The 16,400-nt window shown below is 37.2% G+C and overlaps 1 protein-coding gene across 11 annotated transcripts in view; it reads right to left on the bottom strand.

The window, feature by feature from the left end:
- The window catches only part of hyd (E3 ubiquitin-protein ligase hyd), a 35,411-nt gene that overhangs the window by 4,682 nt on the left and 14,329 nt on the right, over positions 1 to 16,400 (bottom strand). For 5 of the 11 annotated variants that reach the window (XM_089714421.1, XM_089714419.1, XM_089714416.1 and 2 more), the window contains exons 17-42: positions 15,335 to 15,476; positions 14,868 to 15,005; positions 14,479 to 14,704; positions 14,331 to 14,396; positions 14,072 to 14,244; positions 13,734 to 13,924; positions 10,963 to 11,108; positions 8,029 to 8,195; positions 7,682 to 7,927; positions 7,296 to 7,526; positions 7,009 to 7,187; positions 6,575 to 6,776; positions 6,178 to 6,356; positions 5,642 to 5,825; positions 5,347 to 5,501; positions 4,995 to 5,197; positions 4,702 to 4,867; positions 4,420 to 4,569; positions 3,953 to 4,071; positions 3,609 to 3,724; positions 3,319 to 3,467; positions 3,120 to 3,202; positions 2,631 to 2,773; positions 2,101 to 2,323; positions 1,152 to 1,340; positions 638 to 771 (exon numbers count right to left, since the gene is read on the bottom strand). In XM_089714421.1, coding sequence (XP_089570547.1) covers positions 638 to 771; positions 1,152 to 1,340; positions 2,101 to 2,323; positions 2,631 to 2,773; positions 3,120 to 3,202; positions 3,319 to 3,467; positions 3,609 to 3,724; positions 3,953 to 4,071; positions 4,420 to 4,569; positions 4,702 to 4,867; positions 4,995 to 5,197; positions 5,347 to 5,501; positions 5,642 to 5,825; positions 6,178 to 6,356; positions 6,575 to 6,776; positions 7,009 to 7,187; positions 7,296 to 7,526; positions 7,682 to 7,927; positions 8,029 to 8,195; positions 10,963 to 11,108; positions 13,734 to 13,924; positions 14,072 to 14,244; positions 14,331 to 14,396; positions 14,479 to 14,704; positions 14,868 to 15,005; positions 15,335 to 15,476 — 4,300 coding nt within the window. The remainder of the gene's footprint in view (positions 1 to 637; positions 772 to 1,151; positions 1,341 to 2,100; positions 2,324 to 2,630; positions 2,774 to 3,119; positions 3,203 to 3,318; positions 3,468 to 3,608; positions 3,725 to 3,952; positions 4,072 to 4,419; positions 4,570 to 4,701; positions 4,868 to 4,994; positions 5,198 to 5,346; positions 5,502 to 5,641; positions 5,826 to 6,177; positions 6,357 to 6,574; positions 6,777 to 7,008; positions 7,188 to 7,295; positions 7,527 to 7,681; positions 7,928 to 8,028; positions 8,196 to 10,962; positions 11,109 to 13,733; positions 13,925 to 14,071; positions 14,245 to 14,330; positions 14,397 to 14,478; positions 14,705 to 14,867; positions 15,006 to 15,334; positions 15,477 to 16,400) is intronic. The other 6 variants (XM_089714422.1, XM_089714418.1, XM_089714417.1 and 3 more) reach the window with 5 other exon arrangements.

A 16,400-nucleotide genomic window follows, 5' to 3' on the forward strand; every position in this document is an offset into this window, starting at 1 on the left:
AGCTTATTTATGTTGTGATTATAAATGCCTACTGAAATGTATATCCACGTGAATAAACACTTATTAATAATGATTTCCAATCCAATATAACGAAAATCGTGTATGAATTCATAAATAAAGATTTATTTATTTACTAGCGACCCGCCCCGGCTTCGCACGGGTGCAATGTATTTAATGCTGTATTGGTTAAAATCGCTTCGAAAACTAGCCATTATTTGTCGTAAAAAGTAAAGGACAAAAAAAAGTTATTGTGGGTTATCCATAAGAGATAGACATATACCATCGCGGACTTTTCTGTAGACCTTTTTAATGTGTATAATACTTAGTACATTATTTTGATAAAGCTCGAAGGGTTCAGCCTGCGTTTTCAATGTAAGCGGAAAAAATGTAATTTTTTACGACATCACATTAGAAACCTCAAAAATAACAGTACTTCTCCACTATTTAATGGATGTTGTTATACATATAAACCTTCCTCTTGAATCACACTATCTATTAAAAAAAACCGAATCAAAATCCGTTGCGTAGTTTCAAAGATTTAAGCGTACAAAGGGACATAGGGACAGTGAAAGCGACTTTGTTTTATACTATGTAGTGATAAAACTATTATTATAGATGCGGGCGTGTATTTATATACCTTGCTCCGCTATTGCTACTGGCTCCACCCGCGGTTCCACTCGCGGAGCCTGATGTTCCATTTGTTGTACTATTGTTACTGCCGCTTCCCGTCGTCGGTTCTAATGGCGGCAACTTTTCATTTGCTAGTAGAGCCTGTGGATTGATATTTATTTAAAATTTTTCAAGTCAAAGACAATAAATTCCAATTTGAATTTTTAAAGCTTCATTTTCATAGAACAGTTGTTTACAGAAGTATTTGATTGATGATCTACCAGTTATTATGAATGTCGTAAACCATAATACTTCGTTTTCCATTCAAATGCTTTTATAAATGAGATTTTAGAAATTAGAAAAAATCGATCATGAGGCGGGAATCCAGAATCCCACCTGAACAATCGAATTTCTTCTACTCTTTCGGTTTTATGTGCCTGAATATTTTAAATTATTGTTTAAATACTTTTCGTATATGTACAACTAGAAGTATACCTTAAAAAAACAGCAAATGAAACTATCCACCTAGTACCAGTACTCACCTCAGCGACGCTGGTGTAGAAGGATCGCGCGACGCCGCTGCCCTCGCCGGGCTCGTCGCGGAACGTCACCTTGACGCGGTTAATCGCGAGCGGCGGCTGCGCGCTGTGCGCCCGCCGGTTCTGTCCCGCGAACGCGCTGTTCAGCTCGGCGAACGTTTGCTGCAGGAGCTTCGCGCGCTCGCGTTCCATCTGCGTCATTATAAATGTGGATGTAATGTGAATTTTCTTTCGCGATTCAGAGAATATAAAAGAGCGTGTGTTCCGAGCACACGTGTCAGAAGTGAAACTTCTTTGGCATGATTCAAATATACTAAAATCATTATATTGTTAGAAACATTTCTAACACACATAATTAATAGTACTGTGTATATATGTAAACGAAGTTCTCTTGTGAGACTTCCTTTAAAATTGGCTGTCAATTGTCATCACTTACTCTGTGGGTGTTTGTACACTATGGTTTGACGTTACTCTATAATAATTAAAAAGATTACTTGCTGCGTCACGTGCGACTAAGAAATAAGGAGGTTATACCAATTGAATTAAAATTGTAAAACAATAGCTTTAAATGTTGTTTCTCTCTTTCAGGTGAGTTTATTTTTAAGATTAAAGTCTTGGAAGTGTAATTAATAAACTTTAATATGTAACTGTTATTGATGTAATAAAAAATTCTCTCATTCAGAGCAACACGCTTCTATTGTTTTTCTTTTCATCATTAGGTAGTCATTGCCACCTAAATTAAATAAGAACATTATATATATAAGTTACTTATGGGAGGCTTATGAGAATTAAAAGAGCAAAGTAAATAAATGTGTCCCACCTTACAATGTTATATCATCATTTTCATAAGGATATTAATAATAGTTTCTTCTGAAGTACTAATCCATTCATGATTTGATTTATAACACGAGTTTAAATTAAAATTATATAGTTACAAAATATGCAACTATACCTTATGTAATGTCAAGTCCCTTTGTTGTGAATTCCTCAGCTTCTCCATGTCTCGTCGGAACTTGACTTCTTTAACTGGGAAACCACCCAATTCCGACACCACGGAGCCGGGTTCGAGACCCACGTCTTCAGTGAACACTCGCCCGAACAGGTCGAGTGACAATCTCCATCTGCCTAACAGCAGATCGTGCGACACAGACGCACCAAGTGATGGACAAGCGCGTCTGGAGCAATTCAATATTTCATTAATTACGACAAACATGTAATTATAATTTTATAATATTTAAACTTAAGTATGGTTTCCATTAATGACAATGAAATAAATTATTAAATCTCCGATGTTGTTTTATTTCACATTTTTGATCACATATATCAATTTTTTCGTTAATATCATCATGCAATTTTTAAGGCTTCTTCTAGATTTAACGCGATTAAATACATCAAATACGAAAAATAAAAACGCGAACGGTATCTAGAAATTAATAATATTAATTTGCAGAATCTTATCTTTAAATTATTGAAATTTCTTACGGTTGTGGCGGAGCGTTTATTCCTTGTGGTGGTATAGTCGGTGGCGGTGGTAAGCCGGTGGTCTCCACGGTCACGTGCGCAGAGATCTCTTGCGACTCGAGCGGGTCGGCCACGCTCAGTAGCTCGCCCTGACGTTCACGACTCTATTTAGTGATATAGCAACTTTTTAAATATCTGATTCAACAGTAACAAAAAAAAAATATATAAATATTTTTTTATTTTATCGTCACCAAATTAATATAGGTAAAAGGGCTCTAGTCTTAAGCAAACAAAAGCAACATATAATCCAAGTGAATAAATAGCATTATCAGTATTGTCATATTGAATATATGAAATTTGAGAAACTAATTCCATCATATTATGTATATTATTTGCGTTACTACAATTTTTGGGTCTGCCATGTAAAAATTTAAAATTAAAAAATGAAGCCAATAAGGAGGGAGTAATTTTGTTTATAAAAAAGTCCCCCAAATAAGTGGAGTGACTTACAGCACGTACAATAACGGTCTTTCCCGGGCTTCGCGCGGTAGATGCACGCGGCTCCTGTGTTGAGGTATTCAGACCGCTAGGACCTGTAAAATAAAAAATATTAGGAATGAATCCTCTAAGGTAAAGCGAAAATATTATAAACAAAATAGAAGAACATTACATACCTATTTATATATTAAAGTATAATTTATTTAATTACCTGGAGATGGTGATATGTTCATAGCCTGCTGATGTGGACCTTCCATAATAGAACAAGCAGTATTGACTAATGTATGGAATTCCGAACTTGAAGAATTCGAGTCGTGAACTGGGTTGCTATTAGTTGAATGTGTATTCATATGCGGATGCCTAAAGGAAAAGTAAACATGTACAAATAAATACATATTACTAAATTTCATAGTCAATAAACAGGAAACTTATAATATGCATATATTATAAAGAACGGCTTAAAACACAAACGCGAGATATTGTTACAGATATTCCACATACCTATGATGTTTTTTCCTAGGTATTTGTCTTGCTTCATTTGAGTCAGAATCCGATAAGTATTCGCCATCAGTGTCGATGTCCATTTTTGCAACAGTATCTTTGGCGCAGGATAAGTCCTATGAAAAATAGAAAATAATATATATGCATATCATTACAAAATAAACGACATGCATACCTTCATCATCACACTTCTATAACATTTTTATTATCTTTCATTTTCTAGCATATAGAAAAATGTCATCAATATAACTAAGTTAAGATTATAATATCCACATTTTAAAGTGTAATAAAAATAATATACTATACGTGAACATAAAACCCAAGCAACTATTGTATATGCATACCTGCGGCTCGTCCCTGGCGAGCGTGTGCGAGTGCGCGGGCGGCGCGGAGGCGGGGCGCGCGGGCGGCGACCAGCCGCGCTCCGGCCCGCGCGACGAGAGGCCTAGACGACGGGGCACCACTGCGATACATTAATATTGTTATTTCCTTTGGTGAACTTAAGGATAGGTACATTTTAATCAATATTACTTTTCGTCGAATGTTGTAAAAGCAAAGATTTGCTTAGCTAAAGTTGTAGTACTCATCACTGTTACAGAAATTGTCTAATATTATAGTAACTATTCTAATTAGTAATTGTGTTTTAATTTTATATGTACTTGAAATAAAAAAAATACTGTACAAAAGTTAAGTGTAGTAGGTATAGTGTAGTGTATGTATTTAGTAAGTGAAGTGTCAACGAACTTGAATCTAACCGTACAGAAAGATCTCATTGTAATTTCCGCTGTTACTTTTATAGCTCTAATCTCACCTTCGAGTGGATTATTAACACCTGGTGGTCCATCGCCAGAAGCCGGTACGGTGACAGGCTGGCGTGGCATTCCGAACAACTCTTCTCTACGTGCATTTGGTTGTAGCAGTTGAGGCTGATCGGCGAGCGGTAACGCATCTTGCATTGTCACTGTAAATATATCATAATGATAACATAAAATAAATAAACATAGTATATTCTACTCTCAGAAAAGATATTTTCTTTATTTAATACACCTTGCAATTGTCGGTGAAGAGGTGGTTATATCGTTAAGAAACTTACTATTGAAAGGATCAGGTGGTGGACAACCGAGGCAAAGTGTAGAATCGGTCCGTTGGAAGAAGGAGTGCTGTCTTCCTCGACCATTCTCCCCTTCGTTATCGGACTCGGCTGCTGTACTGCCGCCTACTACCATTTCTTCTTCACCTTCCTCGTTCTCATTTTCATCCTGTATACATTATAAATATATTGCATTTCAAAGGTATTAAGGATTATCTAATTTAATTTTTAGCAACCCTATTCCCGATGTGATTAATGATCATAATATAAAATATAGTAATGTAAATAGCACATACCGGTGTCCACAAGTGGTGATGATGGTGCGGCTGTGGTTGTGCCGCTCGCATGTAGTACACCAGCGCGTCAAGCACGTAGGCCACGTGTTTAAGAGCAGCCACGTCCAAAACGGGCAATTGTTCAGCGTGCTCAGCGCTGTGTGCGCGCAGCAACGACAGGCAATAGGCAAGGAACTCGCGACGCGCACTGCCGGCTTCCACACCTATAGTTATAATAAAGTTTATAAGGTTCAAGGGTTACTAAATTAAGTGAGGTTTATGTATTCTTTATTAATTTCAAGGCAAGTACTTTACATTTATAAAAATATGTTCTAACTTCTAACATTATCCTTTCAGTCTTATAACACGTTACCTTGATCACGATCCCTCACACGCGGCCCTTCAGAGAAGCCAATGATACGTGTGGCGGGAGTTGAGAATGTGGTGCGACGTGTTGTTGGTGCCGCTGGCCGCCCACTATCCGGGGTAGTTGTAATTGCATTGTTCGACGTTAGTGACGCGCCGAATCTTTGGAAATAAATTTTTATTGTATTGGATGCACTCTGATTTATTTTAAATGCAACAATACACTAAAAAATATTATTTTAGTTTTCAATCTCGAGATCATTTCGATTTACTTTTGAATGCATGATTCATTATAAACATACCTGAGTTGCGCTTCAGTAGCATCCATGACTGTGACAAGCCAATCCCAAGTTGGTTTGAGCTGTCTCTCCAAATAGCATTGAAGGCGTAGCGCATCAGAGTACGCCAGCGGTAACAACCGCAACAACTGCAGTGGAGCTCGTTCATACTCCCATAATAGATCAGCAATTTGACGAATCACGATACCTGTGCGATAATTTTAGAATTAAAGTAAATAGAATTTTAATAAGACTTTACTATTTTTCTTCTTTGTAATAAGTATTTTAAAAATAGTTTATATCTATAACTGTCATATCTAATAAAATGTAAAATTAGTATTTTGTGTTTGATTTTACACAAGTATAATAATATGTTTAGAAATTAAACATTTTAACGTGGGGTTAATAATATAATATAATGTATAAATCGTAAAAAACTTTAATTTCTAAATGTAAATCTTTTAAAGATGGTTTGTGTTTTTTTTTATTTGGTGACAAAAATTATCAATTACGACACAATCGTAAAATTCATTAATTCCATCATTACATTAATTACTTACCAAAAGCCCTGGCCAAGAAAGACGCAGTAGTGGATGTTGAATGCGGGTCGTGCGCGCCAGCAGCTGCGGCCGCAGCAGAGCGCCGCAGCGAAGCCGGGTCTATGAACACTAGTGAAGATCCGCTTGTCAATCGCACACCACTGGTGCCACTTGTCCCACCGCGTAGAGCTTCTCGTGATCTGATAAATGCAAAAAAAAATTTGTTATTTTCTAGACATACTAATTGCGATATAAATGAAAATAATAACCCGACCAGACCCGCTATTTGTATGTGTAAAAGTTAGTGCTCACTGAATTAAATAAACTGGTTTGGCTAATGAAGAAGTCGGAGAAAGATTACTTACGTCTGAAGTTGAATCATGTTCACTTTTTGCTATTAAACAATAAAGTTGCTTACCGTATAGCCCACTGCATGGAATGCGGAGCCAAGTTGGTTCTAGTGGGCGGCGCGGCCCGTCGCTCCAGAGTCTCCCCGTCGTGCAGCTGGGGCTCCGTCTCACCCTCCTGCTCGTCCGTCTCGCCGGCCTCCGAGTCCTCGTCCTCGGGCTGCGTGGAGTCGCCGCTCTCGTCCTCTGGGTACAATAGAAGCGACGCTATTCCTGCGTCGTGCAACGCGTTATTACATTTTAAACTAATCATGCGTTGTGTGCCAACAACGCACGATTTACATCGCGTTAAACGTGGATGCATTCAATGACATCACACTGTACATTTACTTCATAAGAAACAAACTGGATGAGTAATTAAAAAAAAAAGAAAAGTGTTTGAAATGAACATAGACAAACACAGCACCTTTCTTTTAATTATGCCCCCTCTAATTATGATACGTACCGGCATCAGAACCTTGTGTAGCGCCGGTTTGCACACTGCGTTGCGCAGATTCCGCATTGTCTTGATCATCAGAGTCACTCTCGGTTTCAACCTCTGCTAACATATCTAGTTCACTCTCACTTTCCCCTCCTTCAGCGCGCTCTGTTCCATTTTCAACGACCACGTGTTGGTCCGCTCCCCTAAAAATGTTTAACGTTAAAAATTCATCTTTACTGATACTACTTTAGATACATGTACATAACTTCAAAGTTATTGTAATAGTTTTACAACACTCATACAAGACAAACCTGTCGCCCATCGCGTCGTCATGATGTTGAGCGTCAGGCTGTTGAGTAGGTGCCGGTGTGTTCGGCTCATCTGTTTCTGAAGCATCATCATCACCACCGAGCGCTTCACCCGTGACATCATCAGCATACTCGGTGGCGACAGGTGTAGACGACCTGTCCGGAACTAACGTGGAACTGCCTATTGAAGTACCTCCTGTCGCGGCAGCACGACCGCCAGTCACATTCGATTCTCTAAAAAATTAATTTGGTGATTAATATCTCACCATTAGTCGTAAGTCGCGAAAATTATAATTGTTACAAAAAATAAAAAAAATATAACACTTTCTCATTTGATTTAAATTCTACACTGTTCACTTCTTTTTATTTTTTCGGGTATGATAACGTACCTGCGTGCATGTGCATGACGTGGATGACCGGTGGAGAGTGGTTCAACACCAAATAAATCTTCGCTCCCATTTACAAGGTCTACATAAGTAGTGGCCAGTGGGAACGGCGCTGTAGGACGCACTACGCCCAATCTTACGGGTGCTAGCAATGCGTCGGCCGCTTCTACCAATTCTTCCACGGCTAAAGCCACTAAGGCGGCAAAAACACGGCGGCAACGTACTAATGATGAGGTAATCGTAACAGGCCTAAAACATAATAATAAATATATTAAATGTATTGTCAAAATTTATGCTGATACAAAAACTTTAAATAGTATCTATTAATAAGAAAACATAAATAAACTTACCCTTTTTTCTTAGCTGCTCCTGGCGCCATTTCAACGCTAAATATAACAAATATTCTTGCAACAGAACGCACGAATCGGCGCGTAACCTCACGCGCACGCTCTGCGCGTCCGGGGATGGTGTCATTTTTCTGTTCTCTAATCAGAGTGTGCAGTAATGTGTCCAGCATCTATTCAAAACAAATTAAAAATAAACATGTATATTATATTATAATAATCAGATTGTTGACCTCCCACAAGATGGACAGACATCCTGGTCCGAGTGGCAGGGAGCCGCTGGATGCAGGCCGCCGGTGACCGGTCGTACTGGAAATCCTTGAGGGAGGCCTTTGTCCAGCAGTGGACGTCCCACGGCTGAGACGACGACGACGACGAATCAGATTGTGGGAACATATTTTATTATTTTTTTTGTTGAGCTTTTTAAGTACGTAGTTTCTAATATTGCCGACTTAATTAATACAAATACCTTCCGATAATAAGCTTGCTGCAATTTTGACACGTCATAATATCATATTCATGAACAAAATTAACTTAACATCTACTAGCACATACATTTAATAATATATCTTTCTTAGATTACAAAATAAAAGACAGATGGAGCGTTGCCGAACTAAACCGAATAATTTATCGTCATTTCCATGTAGCTATGTGTGCTGTCATTTCGCCGCTGCACTGTACGTACACGGTGCTTCTGTGTGGGTGTTATGTTACCAGACATTGAAAATTATCCCAAAATTTTCCCCGACTTCAGAAGAAAGAGGGTTATGTTTTTCGAGTGTATCTATGTACATAATATTTCTTTGGCACGCCCTGCAGTATAAACCGCTGAACCGATTTTGATTTATGAGGTGACATTGCGCAATCATCTGAATTACATATTATGGTAGTGGTGTTAGTGACGTTGGCTACATAAATTAGCTGTCAGGTTTTAATTTTAATTTTAATATAAATTCTTGTTTATGATAATTTTTTATAATATTGTAAGAATTATTTTGTTACATATAGCACTTATCTACTAAAGTTAAATATGGACAAAATAATTTTATTAAAATTTTAATTAAATAAATTACATTAAAAAAAGTTTAATTTTTCAAAACATATGAATGCGAATAGCGACAGTTTTTAGTCGAAAATGCGGGACATTATTAAATCGCGAGCGAAAACGACTATGACGCTTTTTATAAAGGTAACAAAAAAATGTATAATGCTTATTAAGATAATCGAATAATGATCATGAACCTTTATTGCACTATACAAATAATCATATTCACGATCGAAAAATTCAACAGCACTACCCCGAAGATCTTTTAACCATTTTACCGTTTTACCCCTAAGGGCGTTTGTCCACTACAAGGAATTTTACGGTCCGGCATTCCGATTTTTTACGGTCCGGTATGGCACGCAATTAATCTAAATACTAGCTTGTGCACTATACGTAATTTTACTGTCCGACATTTTACTTTTCCCTATTCCGGATGGTTTTTTGAATTTACGAGTCGCTGTAGGTATAATTGTTTTCGACTTGCTTGGATTTTACTCTTTTTATTGCATATGCCAATTGAAAGCAAGCTCTTGTTTTACTTTCTTTTAGCTGGCAATGAGATTTGAGAAGTCGGTATTGTTATTTTATATATACATTGACCAAGCATTGACCTATAATTATTATCTAAGTAAGTGTTGGTAAGTTAAAGTTCAAGTGGGAATAGATTTAGCTCCTCGTCACCGATTAAAATAAATAAGTGAAACACGCATTTTAAATCTCTTACGGAACTTTACTTTTTATTATAACGAAGTAATATAATATTTCACCTTCTATATTTTTACCCTAAGGGCGCCCTAAGGGCGCTTGTGCACTACAAGGAATTTTACTGTCCGGCATTCCGATTTTTTACGGTCCGGTGTGGCATGAAAAAACCGATGAATTGCTTGTGCACCTGTCCGTCTTTACTCGGATCAGTGCGGTATAATGCTATCATAAATGATTGTTTTCGCATTTTACAAGAAACGAGTAAAAATATAGAAGGTGAAATATTATATTACTTCGTTATAATAAAAAGTAAAGTTCCGTAAGAGATTTAAAATGCGTGTCTCACTTATTTATTTTAATCGGTGACGAGGAGCTAAATCTATTCCCACTTGAACTTTAACTTACCAACACTTACTTAGATAATAATTATAGGTCAATGCTTGGTCAATGTATATAAAATAACAATACCGACTTCTCAAATCTCATTGCCAGCTAAAAGAAAGTAAAACAAGAGCTTGCTTTCAATTGGCATATGCAATAAAAAGAGTAAAATCCAAGCAAGTGGGCACTCGAAAACAATTATACCTACAGCGACTCGTAAACTCAAAAAACCATCCGGAATAGGGAAAAGTAAAATGACGGACAGTAAAATTACGTATAGTGCACAAGCTAGTATTTAGATTAATTGCGTGCCATACCGGACCGTAAAAAATCGGAATGACGGACCGTAAAATTCCTTGTAGTGGACAAACGCCCTAAAAATGGCAAATTCATTTTCAAAATACTGGCAGCATACGTTGAAGTTTTGAATTCCTTCGTATATGTAAAATTATTATTTGTATACAAAATTAAAAAAGCCAAATAATCTACAGAAAACCTGTAAAACGATGTCTTATCTTTTTATTTGTTTTCGGGAACAAATTTTACAGCGTTTTAATATCACAAGACAGCATTTTTTTACTAAAATATCAAACCCCTTTTGACGTATTGCATGACACTAGAATCGCTATAGCACTGGCGGAGGTTCGTATTCGTTTTTGATTTCGTATTTTCTTTGACAAGGGCGAGGGACGATTGACATGCTCCATCTGCATTTTATTTTGTAATCTAAGATATCTTTAGAAACTAATTTGGTTAATATAATATGAAAACCCAGTAATGACAAAGTGGAGGAAGTATTACCAACTAACCTCATTTGTACACTTTACAATAAGAGCATGTGTAAATTTGTCGAGAAGCGTGGTGCCCGACTGTTGGTGCGAAGAGGTTGATGGACCTTCAGTTTCATTTGCATTAGCGCCGCACATTATAGCTGTTTCTACTGCCGGCCAGACCGCTGTGGACAAAAATTATTATAATTAGACTTCCAAAGAGTTATCCTATAAAATGATAATAGTCATGTATAAATATGAAAAAAAAAAAATATTAACAAATATACAGGGTTACAGGTTAAGTCGACCTATTCCTGTTAAGAGCGTGTAGTAGGGGTCAAAACAAACTGATTTGATCTTATAATACCATATCCAAAAGTTAGCCGTTGAAGAGTTATTGCAATTTTAATTTTTTTCTTGAAAATGCCACTTTATCTTCGCATTGAGCGTTTAATTTTTTATTTTACTTATTTGGTCTCGGTTTTTTTGAGTTTTTATGTAAAGGTTGAGTTAAACAATAATTCTCAGCAATAAAAATCCATATCGCTGCAAACAATTCAAAGAAATGGCTTTTAAACTAAAAATAATAACATTAAAGTAATTAAGTTAACTCGTTTTAAACAAAGATATTGAAAAAAATCTCTATGAAAATGTGTCTGCAGATGTTTTTAAAAACATGTGCATGTTCTTAGCTATGTAAAAAGGTATGATAACCTCAGGTAGCATTCGTAGATTCCAAGAAATCGGGGATAAACATGGGACAGTGTTAGTAAAGTACAACATCAGAATAAATTTTGTCATAATTTATTTTTCTTAAAAACTTTACAGTTCCTGCTCAACATGTCTTCCTCTATTGCGAACACATATTCGAAACCTTTTCCGCAGAGAACTCTTGACTACCCCAGTTGTTAATTGGTTCCTCATCTTATTGGCTGCATCGATAATTTTTTGTCGTAAAATATCAACAGATGGAATCGGGTTCGGCTCATTGTACACCAGACTCTTCATATGCCCCCATACGTAAAAGTCCATGGGGGTTAGGTCTGGACTTCTAGCCGGCCATGGTATGGGCCCACCTCTTCCGATCCATCTGTTTGGATAGTTGATGTCTAACCATTCTCTAACACTTCTTCTGTAATGTGCAGGGCAGCCATCATGTTGGAACCACATGTCTCTTAACAAAGTCAGGGGTATGTCTTCAAGTAGGTCGCTTAAATGTTGGCGCAGAAAGGTCTCATAATTTTCACCATTTAGGTTGTCCGGAAGGAAGTATGGTCCAATTAATTTATTTGAAATTATCCCCATCCACACATTAAGACTGAATCGTCTTTGTGATTTTTTTGGAATCTTCTTGTTAGGATTGCCACGTGCTTTCGGAGCCCAATAGTGAGCGTTATGGTAGTTTGTGATACCGTCTTGATCAAATTTGGACTCATCTGTAAATAAAATTTTTTTGAAAAAACGAGGGGTTTTCCAGATCCGCATTCAACATGAATCTACAAAAATCTAGTCTTCTTAAAGGATCTCCTTCTTCCATCACGTGCACGGGCGTGTAGTGATATGGGTAATATCCTGAAGTGTTCATTGTGAACCATACTTTCCACTGAGACAGACCAAGTTCTCGGGCAACAATGTTTGTTGATGTCGTGGGATCCATTCGAAAAAATCGCTTAATTTCATTTTCCTCTTCGTCTTCCTCATCCCGGACAGATGGCCGACCGACGTCTGTTCGTCGTCTTAGAATCGAACCAGTTTCTCTAAGGCGACGATAGGTCCCTTCGAAGACACTAACATCTGGTGCACGACGGTCAGGATAGCGGGTCATGTATTCCGCACGAGCATGTGCAGATACACCTTGACAAAACCCGTAACACATCAAAATGTCAGCATATTCTTCGTTAGTATACGAACTCATCTTGAAAATTCAAATCGCAAGCAAAAATCAAAGTCCAGTTTCGAGCCACGGTCACAGAATCGGAAGAAAATCAGTCCAAAAAGAAAGCCAAGTCGCGTTGTCAATACACAGAGGAGCACAGAAATCGCATCTACTACGGACGAATCACATAAGCAGACTAAAAAATACAAAGCGGCATCCTTCGCCCCATACAGCTTCGTCCATCACCTTGCTCGCTCTCTCCAGTAGGTGGAAGCGAGATAGTTGCAGCGTGTGAGTGAGACATCATAATCACGCGGCACAACCCTTTATTGTTCGCATAGGCAGATAATAACTAGACCGATGTTAATGAGCTATTCTAAGAATTATTTCCCCATACCAAGTTTATCGCCGATTTCTTGGAATCTACGAATGCTACCTGAGGTTATCATACCTTTTTACATAGCTAAGAACATGCACATGTTTTTAAAAACATCTGCAGACACATTTTCATAGAGATTTTTTTCAATATCTTTGTTTAAAACGAGTTAACTTAATTACTTTAATGTTATTATTTTTAGTTTAAAAGCCATTTCTTTGAATTGTTTGCAGCGATATGGATTTTTATTGCTGAGAATTATTGTTTAACTCAACCTTTACATAAAAACTCAAAAAAACCCAGACCAAATAAGTAAAATAAAAAATTAAACGCTAAATGCGAAGATAAAGTGGTATTTTCAAGAAAAAAATTAAAATTGCAATAACTCTTCAACGGCTAACTTTTGGATATGGTATTATAAGATCAAATCAGTTTGTTTTGACCCCTACTACACGCTCTTAACAGGAATAGGTCGACTTAACCTGTAACCCTGTATATTTAAAAGAAATCCACCATACCATTCATCCATCCATCTAATAAAATTTACAAGCGACATACCTAACAAATGCAATAGAGCGCGTCTAGCAAACCGCGGGGGCTCCAAGTCATGATCGGGTACATCCAGTTCGGCATCAGAACCGGGCTGCTTTCTTGGACCACGGGCTCGGCCGCTTCCTGCTCTGAATTGGCGTTGTTCTACCGCTTGGCGTCCAAATGTTTGAACGAGGAAGAGGAGGATGGATTCACCTCTGCAACAATGAAAACATAATTAAATAGTTACTATTAAGCTAATGTTTAATACATATTCCAAGTATGTAATCCACATGCGTTAAGTATACCATCAAATAGTTAAATTTACTAAGGAATTTAATATTTTGATAGTTATAAAATCTCACCTAGAATTAAAGTGTGTAGCTAACTGCGTGTCTCTGGCCAGTCGGGCCAATAGATCGCATCGAGCGGCCCAGTTTCCGCCAACCAACGCTTTGCAACGACACTTCTCCCAGCAGTCACAATACGCAGTCGGAGATGTACGTTTAAGTTTACAATCATGACCCTTATGGCACACCTAAAATTTGAACGAAAGATTATTTATTATCTGACCTCATAAACATTACAAACTATTGATATAAACTTACTTTGAACAAAATTTACCTTAGCGCATTCGGTGCAGCAACATAAAGAGCCAGTAAGTCCGCATGTTTTGCATTCAAAAATATCCTATGAAAAAATAAAAAGTTAGCATCTTCTTCGTCAACACAGTATTCTATGTTTAGAATTCAATCATTCAACATTATAATACCTGATTGATATGATCTTGTCCCGTCCAAGTAAAGCTGCAAGTATCATTACAGCAGAGTACCAAAAGTGGCGAGTGATCCGGATGTGCATTGGGCGGGAATATAGCGGCGGAACGTTGCATCTCGTCCGCATCTGAACAGGCGCGTATCGCGTCCAATAACACGAGCGCTGCGCGGTAAGCGCGTTCTGCGACTGCAGCCATTAGTGGAGTTTGGCCCATGCCATCCCTGATTAGATACAAAGATATGTTTTAAAACAGCTAAATAAATCAAACAGCAAGAATAAATTGTTCAAAAAATCGGAAGCAAAATTTATTGATCTTTCATATCTAGAGATAAAAATGGGTATTTTTTTAGTTATAATGAATGAATAAAAGCTTAAGTATCTCACTTGGCCGTAAGCAGTTGCATCAAGTAGGGCTGCAACGCCGCACTCTCGGTTAGCGCGCGCAGGGCCGCCAACGCGTTGCCGCGCCGCTCCGCCGGGTCCGCGCTCACCGACCCACCGTTACCGCTGTTCGACATTTTGCTACAAATGTTTATTTATATTTACGATTCCCATAGCCTTGTATGCACATTGTCAATTACACACTCGGTCTACTTCGTAATTAAATATAAGTAATCATTTATTTTGCAGCTTATAAAAAAGAAATAAAAGGCTCAAAATAGAACAAAATTACACAAGATACGCAAAATATAAAATAGTAAGTAAGTAATTAAATTTTTTCGTTTTTAGAAAGTTAAAAACGAAATTAATAAAATTAACAAAATATGAATTGATTCTACCTGATATATATTTTTTTCGTTTGCTCATTACATAATATTAATTATATACATATTCATAGTCATTAATGTTACCCGTTATTAATTCCCATCAGACTGTCTTCATCTCCAGATGCTTCAAATGTTTCTGGGCCCGGCCAGGAAAGGGCTGGAACAGCCTCTTCATTACTTGCGCCACTCGACGCGTTCGGTATATTTGGCATAGACGGATTTTCAACTAGATATTAAGAAAAAGTAAAAGTTATAACTAGAACCATAGACTAATACACTCAAGAAGACTTACAATCGCCATAGTAAAAAACGTAACTCGTTTCTCAGTTCCCAATTTTGTCGATAGATGTCACTCACAGTAGCATTTGGCATTTTTATAAGCTTTTTTATATGTTTAAGAACTAGATGTCGCCTTAGAGCATTAAGTCGGTTTAATGAAGCTAAGAGATGTCGCTACAAAAAAAATCAATGTGCCAAATAGTATCTTGACGTAAAATATAATACGCAAAAAACGTAAACTATAACGTAAAATATAATACGCAAAAAAATATTTTTATTTAAATGTTATTTTTTGCTCTGAATCGCGCAAGCGAAATGTTTTCGTTACAGAGCATATATACAACTTTCCGCCATTAATAATCGGGGCCTTTACGGCCGGCCGGTCGAGTAGACTAGTCTCTCCCTTTTTCGATTGAGGAAATCCACCTCCCTACCTCCACATCATTTTGTTTTAGTTTTAAAGATTTAATAAGCGTAAAATAATACTTTCTTCATTTTTGTATTTTGAGTAAACGTAACACTAATAACGGTTAGTTTGACCAGAGGCGACTCGTGACAAAATTGTATGGGTGTTTAATTAAGTATTGAACTAAAGTCTAAAACAAAGAAAATACAGTAGCGTAAGTAGTAAATTCATTACAAAAAAAAAGCACCACAATAAGGGTGCTATTACAGATTTTTAACAAAAAACGCTATTTTACGGTACAATTTTAACTCAAAGCATGAGAACAAAGTAATATCTTAAATCTTTATATATAAAAATGAATCGCAAAATGTGTTGGTAAGCGCATAACTCGAGAACGGCTGAACCGATTTCGATAATTCTTTTTTTATTATATTCCTTGAAGTACGAGGATAGTTTTTATGTAGA

This window comes from Colias philodice, chromosome 3 (genome assembly GCF_061535455.1).
Source record: "Colias philodice isolate Cphi_HAF_F1 chromosome 3, ilColPhil1 Martin Lab GWU primary, whole genome shotgun sequence".
Lineage (NCBI taxonomy): Eukaryota > Metazoa > Arthropoda > Insecta > Lepidoptera > Pieridae > Colias > Colias philodice.